The sequence below is a fragment of the Phymastichus coffea genome, unplaced genomic scaffold (genome assembly GCF_024137745.1).
Source record: "Phymastichus coffea isolate CEN01 unplaced genomic scaffold, Cenicafe_Pcof_1.1 PCOF00065, whole genome shotgun sequence".
NCBI lineage: Eukaryota > Metazoa > Arthropoda > Insecta > Hymenoptera > Eulophidae > Phymastichus > Phymastichus coffea.
The window spans coordinates 1,383,317-1,396,003 of NW_026706876.1; the positions used below are offsets into that span (position 1 = coordinate 1,383,317).

A 12,687-nucleotide genomic window follows, 5' to 3' on the forward strand; every position below is an offset into this window, starting at 1 on the left:
CGATCAAAATCTGATAATAACTAAAGTCAAGTACAAGAGCTTCAAAAAATATTTAATCCTGCATTTTACTTACTCTTCATAAACTCCAACCCATCTGTAGCAACGACAAAATCCTATATAACACGTGCTATCACGATGATTTTTAGACGAACTAAAAGGACCCTCGAGCTTGCCTTGGACTTAGCATCCTCCTTGATACATCCATACAGAGAGAGAGAGAGAGAGAGAGAGAGAGAAAGAGAGAGAGAGAGAGAGAGAGAGAAAGAGAGAGAGAGAATGTCGCGAGCAAGCAAATGAACGGACGTGATCGCGTTTTCAATCAGGCACATCCCCGAGCCTAGGTCCCAGCTAATCGAAATTAATGGCCGCTGGCTTACTCGCTGGTCTCGCGAATGCCACTCCCTCCCATCTAGACGATATCTTCGCAAATTTCAGTTAAATTGCTGCTTCCACCAATAAATTGACGTTAGAAACGGTTTATGGAGTTAAGCTTTTCTTTGAAATAGACGACTGCCACTACGACGGTGGATGTTTCTTCGTCGGCACGGCGTATCAAGGAAATTGCCTCGGCAACTGCCTCGTAAGCATCATTATGGACGCTTCACTTGCGCAGTAGATTGACAGTATGTTTGCAAGTGGATTATCCTTATGCGCACGGAAGGATAATAACGTCTCGTCCAAGGCAAGAGAACCGCTCTCTGAAGTTTTTAACCCTTCCTACGAGTCGAGCGCTGCTGTACACTTGTACGATAATTCTTATTTCTTCATTTTATAACTCATTCATTTTATAAATGCTTGTGCGAATTTGCTGTTGACGTACCGTCGAAAACTAGGAAATAAACAAATCAGGCAATGAATAATTCGGTGTAATTCGAAGCTGTCTCAGAAGAGCCATTAAAGCATATACAGTAGTGCTGTGGCGTGGTGGGCGCTTTAACAGCTGAAATTTTGCAGCACAAGTACGTAGCTAGCTAGCATCGCACACTTGAATAATGTAATGTAAATGTTTATGGAGGAATATGCTCTCTCTCTCTCTCTCTCTAGATGGGATGGGGAGGATTGTAATACGCAGCTTTATGGTCCCACCGACATACTTATTAGCTTCTCTGACGAGTATACAAGAGCTATGTACTTCACAATCGCATGCATTATTGCGAATGTAACACTTTATATAACATTTGTGCATCGTCCGACTAGTCTATCTTGTGTACATTCATTTGCGCTGATACGTTACAACAATCAACTCTAGATATTTCCCCATCAGTCGTTCGATGCGTGCGCGCAGATTCATTCAGTTGTTCGTTTGCAGTTATTAGCATATTATTCTTGATAATGAAACGCACTATTCCGAAATATTTGATAAGCGAATGTGCTCATCCAAGGATTATCAAGTAATTTTTGTTAAGATATCACGAGCACGCGTAATTGCAATGGTTTCTATTGATTGCACTACTAATCGCAATGGTTAAATTGATGACAGTTAGTCGAATTGCTAACCCACTGTTGAAATGGGCTGACTACGCAATAGATATGGAAAAAGGGGCAAATAAAAGTACACGCTACTCTAACAAAGTATTTGCTATATAAATCTGGGAGCAATCAAGAAAGTTCGACAACTTGATCGAGCAGCTACAGCATAAGAGAAAGCTCGCGGGGGTCGAAAGACGATGGCGTGGAGCAGCAGCACGCCGTAGATTGGAATATAAGGGGTAGCAGCTTCTCCAGAGCTCACTCGGATAAGGAATTTGCGGGGCAAGTTTGCGCTTGGCCATTTCGTGTGCTTGCGTGTATGTACGTGTATAAGGGTCTCGATACAACCAACGACTTCAATCTCGAAAACGCGTGCCAGACTACAGTTTACCTCCTTGGACTCATGATCGGCCCGCGCGCAAGCCTCAAGGCCATCCCCTTAAACTTAACTGTCCATGTCGCTGCCGGTGCTGCTGCAACTAGAGTTGCACAATCGCTCCGGCTCTCCAAAGGATGTTGTTACGCTTGTTACCGCTACACCGATAAGTGTATGCGCGAAAGCAAGTAAAATGCTCGAGATATACGTATAGTTGTCGCATTCAATTGCATGATGCGCTTTATCGATAAAATCATAGTTTCGATTCATTTTATACTTTTTTACTCTTTCATATATCCATTTTCAGAAAATATCTACGCCTTTATACGCTCCATTAACGAGCTTACACAAATTAACAAATTACATGTGCTCCATAGGAAATCCTGTACAACGAGAATGCCCACACAGCGAACTTGCATTTAATTTCTCAAATGCGAATTCAGTGCTCGAGGACATTCGTTACATTCATGAATATCTTAATTCTTCAATCGTTAATATCCTTAGCACCCGCTTATTTTATAAGCTCAACAAAGATTAAATTGATTAAGCAAACAAATATTTACTTTCGCCATGTCATTATTCATAAGAAAACAGTAAAGACGCATTTGAATTTTAAGGTTGCATATATATCTATATCAAACAGCTGCTTGGAATAGCCAATTACTTAATCTGATGTTTCATTTTAAAAAGAAACGAAATATACAATAGATTTATTTTTGTACAGTAATTTGTATATATATATATATGTATCAAAGTTGCATGGTCACGCAGTAAAATTAATATAACAGATATTGTTTCAAAGAAATCGAAACTCATTCACAATATTATGAAATAATTCCTCGCTTAATTATACGCACGTATCATGAGTTTTAACCATGAAAATTGGCCGAAGCATTGCGGTCCGAATAAGTAAAGTGCAATCGCCTTGAAATTAATTAACGTTAAATCCACGCAGTTGAAATTCGGTGCTTCTAACTCCGCGCCGTGGGGCAAGGAGCAGCGTAGGTCCCCCGGGTCTAACGAATCCTGTACGCTCCTTCACTTGCGTTGAGTCGCGCGCGCACAGCAATTCGGCAGTAGTACACCTAACCAATTCACCCCCAGCTATGTAAGACGTAATTAAAGTCAATCCCGACTAAAAGACCGCGACGCTACGTGATGGCTTCTGAATTAAATCTTCGTACGCGAACGTCCTGAGGATTTGTGAGTTAGCCCTCTCCACTTCCAATTCAATCTATATAAATGTATAATATATATGTGTGAAAAATGATAATGAAGTAACTTAGGTAGCACAATATCAGACTGTACCCAATGTAAAACTATGCTTGGATTTTTAATTTCCGCGTGCTATAGCTGTACGCCATTGTGATCTTATGTTAACTCTACGAAAAAATTATTTCCAAAGGCAAATTCGTTTTGCAGCAGCCATTTTATCCTCAGATTACCCAATTTTTCAGCTCTTCAAATTTTTCTCTGACGAATATATATCAAGTTTTCCAAAAATGTCGAAATATATAACTTCAATACACCATCTGGCTGTCTTCTTTTATCTTTTCAAGAGCACATATCACCAAAGTAATTTATTATTTTATTCAAGTACAACAATTACTATTGAACACTCAAATTGACTAATAAATTATTTTATTTAAGAAATTATTATTAAGTAATTATTAATCAATTACTCCATTTTAATAAGAAATCACTCATTTTGAATAATAGACTTTTAAAAAAGAGTAAAAAGTTACTCATTGTGAGAATTAAATAGCTCAAATAAAGTAATTTTATGAAGTTTGAATTCTTTAAAAAGCTATGTCACAATGAAAAGATAAGATTTTTTACGACGTTAGTATTTACTCCTACTTATCGTATTTTGTTTTATTGTCAAGTGTAAGCAGTCAGGGATCTAGAATTACACAACTGCTATCATTCTAAAAAAAATATACACGTAAACAAAGCAAAGATCTAATATTTAAAATTGTAGCATTCAATTATGAAATTCATTTTATCAATGCAATCGAAGTACAAATTAATTGTGCACTTTTTTGCTTTGTTTAAAATTCCATGATATTATAAATTGGAATATATTGAGCTATACTATAAAGTATCCAGAGCAAAAATACGGATCAAATCAAGTTTGGATAGATGATTCATTGTAAATAAAAGAAGTAAAAAATATGCAATCGTTAGCAAGCCAATAAAGATAAAATTCGACCATTACCTTCCGTACCTTGTAGCTCTGATTATACTTGGATTTATCAGTAAGTAATAAGTAATTATATCGCTTATTTATTATTCATCAATACACATTGCTAGTATGAACGTGAATTTAGTTTGTAATTAACTATAAAATCAATCTATATCGGTCGTCACATTAATGAGTATCAAGTTTGCTCAATAAACTTAAACAAAACTTGAAAAAAGAGTCTATATCATCGGCAGATATATAGTTCTACTTAGTTACATTATCTCAAGGACGTTTTTTTGAAACAGTTGAGTTAAAAAAACTTATTTTCGTCAAAATTTTCAGTAAATTACTTACATTATAAATATTTCGAAGGTAACATCGTTATTAGAATACCATATATATATATATAATAGTGAAAAAACTAATAAAATCACAGTACTTTAGAAAATATGGTGTAGATAGTATTACTATATGGATACACTATAGGCATAGCGAAAAATGCCTTAATAGCTATTAATGTTTAAGTAAATATCGGTACATATATTTTCAATATTTTATTTTATTTTATTTCTCTCTCTCTCTCTCTCTCTCTCTCTCTCTCTCTCTCTCGGTTGACTGCTGTAAATTCTCAGAAGAATAAAATTCCATTATGGTCTGCACAATTTTAAAAGTCAATAATTGATGTTATGGAGCTGCTGAATTTGTCATTAAACAAATAAAAACTAATTTTTCGACATTACGTGCACAAAGCACTTCTTTCTCGTACGCTCGGCAAAAAGCGTATGTTGAATAGAACCTCACTTTCCGTAGGTTGTATCGGAAAATGCGGTATGACACATGTTCAGCAAAAAGATTCTTGTCTCAAGTGCCGTTTACTCTCGAGTGAAGCGAGTTATCGTAATGTACTAGTCCTCACTTGTATCATATTGTACTGCTCTATGAATGATAATTTAAATATTACAATTATAATTAATAAATAAAAATGTATTTATTTATTTTAAACGTAAAATCGATCTTTCAAATTCTCGTGCAAATATTTGCTTGAAATTCATTCAGAAATTAAAATTTCCAATGCAATTGTTTAAACAAATCTTTTAAAAATATACTTCAATACACGAGAAAAAAATGCAGTGGTAGTTACTATATAATCTATTCATTAAAGATCCACTCATAAAAAAAAGAGCTAGAATTCAGGGCGCGACCATATTAAATCTCAAGGGGCGGCCGTGCTGAGTAGTTCGTTATTTGACTTCAAGTACTCGAGCGTTTTAAGCAAAATTAAAAATGTTAATTGTTATTTTAATTTTATTGGTTAACTCTCATTGAATCGTATTATTATACGTAAAACATTAGATGCACTTTTAGCTCTATCTTAAAAAAGTGATAAGTCGCCGACTACCAGCATTGTAATTGGTGCACGATAACAAGAACACAACATTTTTTATTTTCGTAATTGGAGTATGTGTGTGTGTGTGTGTGTGTGTGTTGGAGTGTGAGATTTATATTTGAACAGTAAATTCAATTTATGAATATGATTAGTATGGTTGATAATCTGCAAGAATGGAGCTGTGTCATTTATAAATTCTTTTAAAAACATAAAAGGTTAAATATTTTGAAATTATCAGTACAAATCAATAATTATATAACCATCCGTGATACTAAAATTAATAACATTATTTTGAAATTTGGTTAAAAGAGAGAACGTGAGTAGAATACCATGAAGAAAAATACAATTTTCTCTTTTGTATATTATATATTAAGAGATATGACACAGAAATTAATTATCAGAATCTTAAATTGGTTAAATTTATGAAGAATGTTCATGAGTATTTTTAACGAAACAACAAAAATACACAATGTAAAATGTATTATTCACTCATTATAGCATGTTTTTTTTTGCGCCGGAGTCAATATACAATCTAAGCATTCCCATAATAATTCATATATTAATTTTTCATTGGTGTTATATGCATGTACCCGACTTTTTAATGTTAGCTAATATTTTTCAACACATCGCAAATATATTACGTTGTTTATCTCGGCCAAAGTTAGTCGATTATATATGCACCGTCATGATAAACAGATTTGAATAGTTTAGATAGGATATGTAGTACTGGGTCGAAAGTGCAGTCTACGAGAATAAGTTTTAGTAGATAGGTCAGTGCAATCGTATACATGTACAAATTAACGAAATTCGGCAAGTAAGAAAAACTCACTGTACTGCTTGGTTAAACTATTTTCTTGTTGACTCGGTAAATTCTAATATTTGTATTGTATTACGTAAAAAACAATGAAACACTAATGAAAAACTAAAGAAACTGATCTTCAAAGCAAGAATTAATTGAATAGTTTTTATCAGGAGCGTACTTAATCAATTTAAAAAAATGTTTAAGTTATTGCACGTTATATGTCCTAATTTATATTTATATATTTGCTTACTCATAAATATAATTTGGCATCATAAGTAAACGTACTAGTCTTTTATATATAATTTTTTAGGCTCTTTACGATCAAAAAATGCTATAAAAGTCAAGACTATCATTATAAAGAAACGATAATCGATTTTATAACATATCTATCGTAATTTCGGGAATGAAAAACAAACGGAGCGAGAAATCGCTCGACGTCATTCGTTTTATTTTCATTCACTCGCCGCAAACATCCTAACGTTCCAATTAGTAGGCCTACAAATCCATCACGATGCTAAAAAGAAATCTCGTCAAACGCCTGAGACCTCCAAAAATTGTCTGAGAACCTCTATTTAGTGGAGTAGCAGAACGATATATCCCATAGAAATTTCGAAGAGAGGGGAAATGTCGACTGGCTGCTTGCTATGTTCACTTCTCTGGCTCTGCACTGAATATATATGTGTGTGTGCGTGTGTATGTGTGTGTGTGTACGTATGCGTGTGTGTATACTTTCTCACACACACGTGCCTGCGAAAGAGAAAGACAGCGAGATAAAAGACTTGTTGCTTTGGAGACCATGTGATGCGTTGCATGAACCGGCTTCAGTTGGCCTTCGCGTCTCCATCACGAATCTAATACGCTCTTAATGAATAATTTTATCCGCTTGCATCGACAAGTGTTTTTATTTCTCACTCACGAGAGACCCGCTTGCAGAGTATACATACCACCTGCTGCAATTTTATAGTACTGTGACTCATTTTACAGATTCCTCGGCAGATTCATGGCTACTGACCTTCGCGGCGTCGTGCTCTCGGGCACCGACCTATCCAAGTAAGTATATCTTTTGTTTAGTGTTATATAATTAGATACGATCACATTTAGTGTGGTTCGTATTGATTTTTTTTTTGAATTATGTAAGGAACACATACTTTGCCGACAGCTGGTAGTTAGCAGCAAGGTCGTGCTAATGGTTCTCATTTCATATATTGCGCGGTGGTATGAAATCTCTACAGTTTAATTTAATCTTGTAGTTACGTTCATTAATATACCTATTCGATTTTTCACTTTATATTTTGTTATATTTTATTCAGGAAAGTTTTATTAAATTGTATATTATCGCTTCGCCTGTAAGAGATTATATTCTCTAAATGTATTATTGCAAAATTTATTTTTGTGACTTAGGACACACCTATAGCACGCTTATCAAACAGTTGTTTACTTTTTAACAAATCACTAAGAGGAAACACAAGATAATCTTTATTTTGTACTATTTCAATATTCTTACGTAATAAATTATCCAGTTATACGTAAAAATAATATTTGTTCTCAAGATTCGATTCTGTGTATCACACTTTTCAATGAAATTTAAAAGACAAGTCTGGATTAGTAATAAATATTGTTATTGTCAATAATTAACGAACTTTCCAGAGAAATTCGCAATGCCCTGACAAAAGATGTGGCAGTAATCCAGCAAAAACTACCTGGTTATAAACCCGGACTTGCAATCGTACAGGTTGGTGGTCGAGAGGATTCAAACGTGTACATTCGTATGAAGATCAAGGCAGCCAGCGAGATTGGCATCAAAGCTACTCACATTAAACTGCCCAATACCACCACCGAGTACGAACTACTCAGTAAACTCGACAAACTTAACAATGATCCAAATACTCATGGCATCATCGTCCAAATGCCCTTGGATACTGTCAACAAAATTGACTCGCATCTTATTACAGATGCTGTTTCACCAGCCAAAGATGTCGATGGGTCAGTAAAATTTTATTTTCAATTTTTGTCTGTTATTAAAATTTTCATTCAAGTAGAGCATTTCAGCTAGTAATTTTTTTAGATAGTAGCAATGAGTGGTGAAAAATTAATTTCAAATCATTAATGACTTAAATGTTTTGTTGACGAAAAGTTAAGCTGATATTTATAATGAAGCAACATTTTGGCTTTGAATACGTTTGATGGCCTTTGACTTTACGATGACGAGCGATACCATAACAGATTACTGTTTTGTAATGACGTAAACGTCAACAAGCTAAATACATGTACACGTAACAAAGTTCGAAATTAAAATAGGCCAAAATGCCTGTAATTCATAAATTTCACTGTAATGTTATAAAGCGAGATAAACCCAATTCAACCCGTTACATCAATTACTATATATTGCAATTTTATCTTTAATCTGCAGATTAAATACGATCAACGAGGGCCGCGTTGCCGTTGGCGATATGTCTGGATTTTTGCCCTGTACTCCAAATGGCTGCATCGAACTCATAAAAAAGTAAATAAATTATTATACTGTTTTATATCTATTCTAAAAAATTATAACCTTTTTTAACAAAATTGTTCGTTTATTTTAGGAGTGAAGTGACAATTGCAGGAGCTCAAGCAGTTGTTCTCGGCAGAAGTAAAATTGTAGGTACACCAGTTGCCGAATTGTTGAAATGGCACAATGCTACTGTCACGGTGTGCCATTCGAAAACCAAGGATCTTCCTGCTGTCGTGAGTTTTTATTATATCTTATAAACTATTATTATAACAATGTTTTTATCTAATGTCGAAATATTTTGTTTCCATTCACAGATATCAAAAGCCGATATTTTGGTAGTGGGTATTGGCCAACCAGAGATGGTCAAAGGATCGTGGATCAAACCTGGAGCAGTTGTAATCGATTGCGGAATCAACGCTATTCCAGGTAATTTTCTGATTACGTTCACGTTCTCACAATTATTATTAAAGTTGGGTATATTTATAAAATTAAATCTTATGCAACTCCAAAGTTTTTGTTTACAAACGCGTAATGCCTCCCATTAAGTTCATTTTAACAACAAATCATCGAAAACAGAGGTCTAACTTTGATAAAAAGGAAAGTCTGGACTTGACTTGACAAACTTGTTATTATCGCACTGACAAACAAAAAGTTATCAACTACTCTAATCCATTACGAAATACTGTATCGCATGTAATATCCATCAGAAAAATTATGAGTATCGCCTGCTGCTTTCGACGCTCATTCGGTGTCATTCGAGCTTCTTACGTCCGTCTCTCGCGTACCTTTATTAATGTTTTGTTGTTATAAACTAACTCGAGCCGACTCCGTTTCATCAATGTAATTAGCAATTTGTTCAGTTATTAAATTGAATGTATTAGGAGACTCTGCCAGTCAACTGAACAAAGGTAGCAATTATATATTTTATTTTTATTTTATAGTAAATTCCGACATTCTAGTCTATAAAAGCTATCAGTTGGCAAAGCTACTGATATATCAGTAAGAAATCGAATTTAAGATAGCGACAAATTTGAAGATCCAGCGGAAGGTTCCGTTTTATCAAAGAGCCGCGCGAAAAATTGGGGAGTGGGCAGTTAAACACGAACAGAAGTATCCTACCTCGTGTTGTCTTACAGTTTCATTCAATGATTTAATACAACCTATCACTCAAGACATTCAATCAATAAACCGTTGAGACTTGTTGCACTTAACAATCAGAACCACCTGTTCAGCGTCATTTGTTTTTTCTGTCCTCTTCGTAGATCCAACAAAGAAGTCTGGCCAGCGTCTTGTTGGCGACGTAGCATACGAGGAGGCATCGAAGGTGGCCTCATACATAACTCCAGTACCCGGTGGTGTTGGTCCTATGACAGTAGCCATGCTGATGAAGAACACAGTGATTTCGGCGCAACGCGCTGCTGAACGTCTGCTCAACAACGAATGGAAGCTTCGTGTACTCAGCTTAAAAATCGAGAGACCAGTACCAAGCGACATTGCCATATCACGTGCCCACGAGCCAAAACACATCGTTCAACTTGCCGAAGAAATTAGTATACTCCCTGTTGAGCTGAGTCCTTACGGAAGCAAGAAAGCTAAAGTCGGCCTAAGCGTGATCAAGAGGCTCCAGCACCAAACGAATGGCAAATACGTCGTGGTCGCTGGTATCACACCGACTCCGTTGGGAGAGGGTAAGAGTACTACGAGCTTGGGTCTCGTGCAGGCACTTACAGGACACAAAGGCAAGAATTCGTTTGCAACATTGAGGCAGCCGAGTCAGGGGCCGACTTTCGGTGTTAAGGGTGGCGCTGCTGGAGGTGGTTACGCACAGGTAAATTCTTTCACTACGATTCAATTGTTTCGTGAAAAAAATGTTTAAAACTGGATATGTAACAATCGCAGGTCATTCCCATGGAAGAGTTTAATCTCCACCTTACCGGCGATATCCACGCGGTCACAGCTGCCAACAACTTGATGGCCGCACAAATCGATGCCCGCTATTTTCACGAAGAAACTCAAGCAGACAAGGCACTCTATGACAGACTCGTACCGACCATCAAGGGTGTCAGGAAGTTTTCTAAAATTCAATTGAGACGTTTGCAGAGACTTGGAATCAACAAAACCGAACCTGCCTCGTTGACCGAGGAGGAACAGCGCAAATTCACCAGACTAGACATTGACCCTAATAACATTCCCTTCACCAGAGGTATTTATGAAAATTCCGAATTTCGCAATAGGTCATAGAGAATCAGTAAAATTATTCGATTACAAGTGGTTGACATCAACGACCGTTACCTCCGAAAAATCACAATTGGTCAGAGCGCCACCGAGAAGGGCAAAACGCGCGAAACTTCCTTCAAAATTTCCGTCGGCTCAGAGGTCATGGCCATTCTCGCATTAGCGACGAGCGTTGAAGACATGAAGACTCGACTTGCGAACATGGTTGTTGCATTTAATAAACATGGGGAACCTCTCACTGCCGATGACTTTGTAAGTATTTCACTTAATCAATGGTGACGTACATGATAAAACGAAAGAGTATACTTTTGTCTAATTTAAAATCACATTTCATTATGATTTGCAGGGAATGACAGGAGCTATGGCGATATTGTTGAAGGACGCGATCGAACCAACTCTGATGCAGAGTATCGAGGGTACACCAGTGCTAGTACACACGGGTCCTTTCGCCAACATCGCACACGGCTGCTCATCCATAATCGCAGACGCGATCGCGTTGAAGCTGGTCGGACCCGACGGTATAGTCGTGACCGAAGCAGGATTCGGCTCGGATATCGGCATGGAGAAGTTTTTCGATATCAAGTGTCGCGTGTCTGGCCTTGTGCCTAATGCCGTCGTTCTCGTCGCCACCATTCGCGCACTCAAGATGCACGGTGGTGGACCAGCTGTCACACCTGGTGCGCCACTCAAAAAGGAATACATCGAGGAAAATTTGGAACTTGTGCAGAAAGGTCTCCCCAACTTGATCAAACATATCAGTAATGGTACCAAATTTGGAATTCCTGTCGTTGTTGCTATTAATGCTCATCAGTAAGTGCTTCTCATTTTAGAGATTCTTCTTAAGTTATCGTAAGTACTATTTTTTTGCCAGGACCGACACGCAAGCAGAATTACAATTCGTGAAGAAAGCTTGTTTGGAAAATGGAGCAACTGACGCAATTGTCTGTACTCACTGGGCTGATGGTGGTAAGGGAGCTTTAGAGCTTGCAGATGCCGTCATTGCAGCAACTTCCAAACCAAATAATTTTAAGTTTCTCTACGATCTCAACTTAAGCATCGAGGATAAAATCAATACTGTCGCCAAAGAAATGTACGGAGCTGGAGAAGTCGTTTTAGCTGATCAAGTAAATACTTGTTATTATTATACAACAGGAATAATTCTTAACATTTTTAATTCGATACTATTTAATTGATATTCTGTTAGGTTAAATTGAAAATCAAAGAATACAATAAGTTGGGTTATAACAAACTCCCTCTGTGTATGGCTAAGACTTCGAATTCTCTGACTGGAGATGCCAACGTTAAAGGTGCACCTACTGGATTTAGACTGGACATTACCGATATCTTTGTGTCAGTAGGGGCTGGATTCGTTGTACCAATGGTTGGAGATGTAAGTTCAAGAATTTTATTATAAAATTTTCAGTATTTTTTAGTTTTTAAAGTTATTTCATTAATTTGTTTATTCGTTAGATCATGATGATGCCTGGCCTCTCAACAAGACCAAGTATTTACGACATGGATTGGAACAGTGAAACTGATGAAATTGAGGGATTGTTTTAAGAATGCAAAGCCTCAACTGACGATGTTACAAATCTTCATGTTTATTTACATAAGCATTCCTTATTACATTTTTATTTCAAAAAATTATTTTTATAATAAAGTGTCATAGTTTTTAACTTCTTTTTTTTGTATTACTTTGTATTGTTACATTAAAATTACGTATTACAATTTAACATGTTAT

At 36.3% G+C, this 12,687-nt stretch overlaps 1 protein-coding gene across 1 annotated transcript; it reads left to right on the forward strand.

Annotated features, from left to right (window-relative positions):
• The first annotated feature begins 7,037 nt into the window (after positions 1-7,037).
• On the forward strand, positions 7,038-12,629 carry LOC131667388 (C-1-tetrahydrofolate synthase, cytoplasmic). Its single transcript, XM_058940768.1, has 12 exons — positions 7,038-7,270; positions 7,868-8,203; positions 8,631-8,723; positions 8,803-8,944; positions 9,026-9,137; positions 9,974-10,539; positions 10,611-10,914; positions 10,981-11,198; positions 11,293-11,756; positions 11,818-12,070; positions 12,151-12,336; positions 12,417-12,629. The coding sequence occupies exons 1-12, from the start codon at positions 7,221-7,223 to the stop codon at positions 12,504-12,506; spliced, it is 2,814 nt and encodes a 937-aa protein (XP_058796751.1). The 5' UTR covers positions 7,038-7,220; the 3' UTR covers positions 12,507-12,629.
• The last annotated feature ends 58 nt before the right edge of the window (positions 12,630-12,687 follow it).

Coding starts and splice junctions, on each gene's coding strand:
- LOC131667388 (XM_058940768.1), top strand. CDS start 7,221: ATGGCTACTGACCTTCGCGGCGTCGTGCTCTCGGGCACCGACCTATCC. Junction 8,204..8,630: donor CCAGCCAAAGATGTCGATGG/GTCAGTAAAATT, acceptor TTTAATCTGCAG/ATTAAATACGATCAACGAGG. Junction 12,071..12,150: donor AAGTCGTTTTAGCTGATCAA/GTAAATACTTGT, acceptor ATATTCTGTTAG/GTTAAATTGAAAATCAAAGA.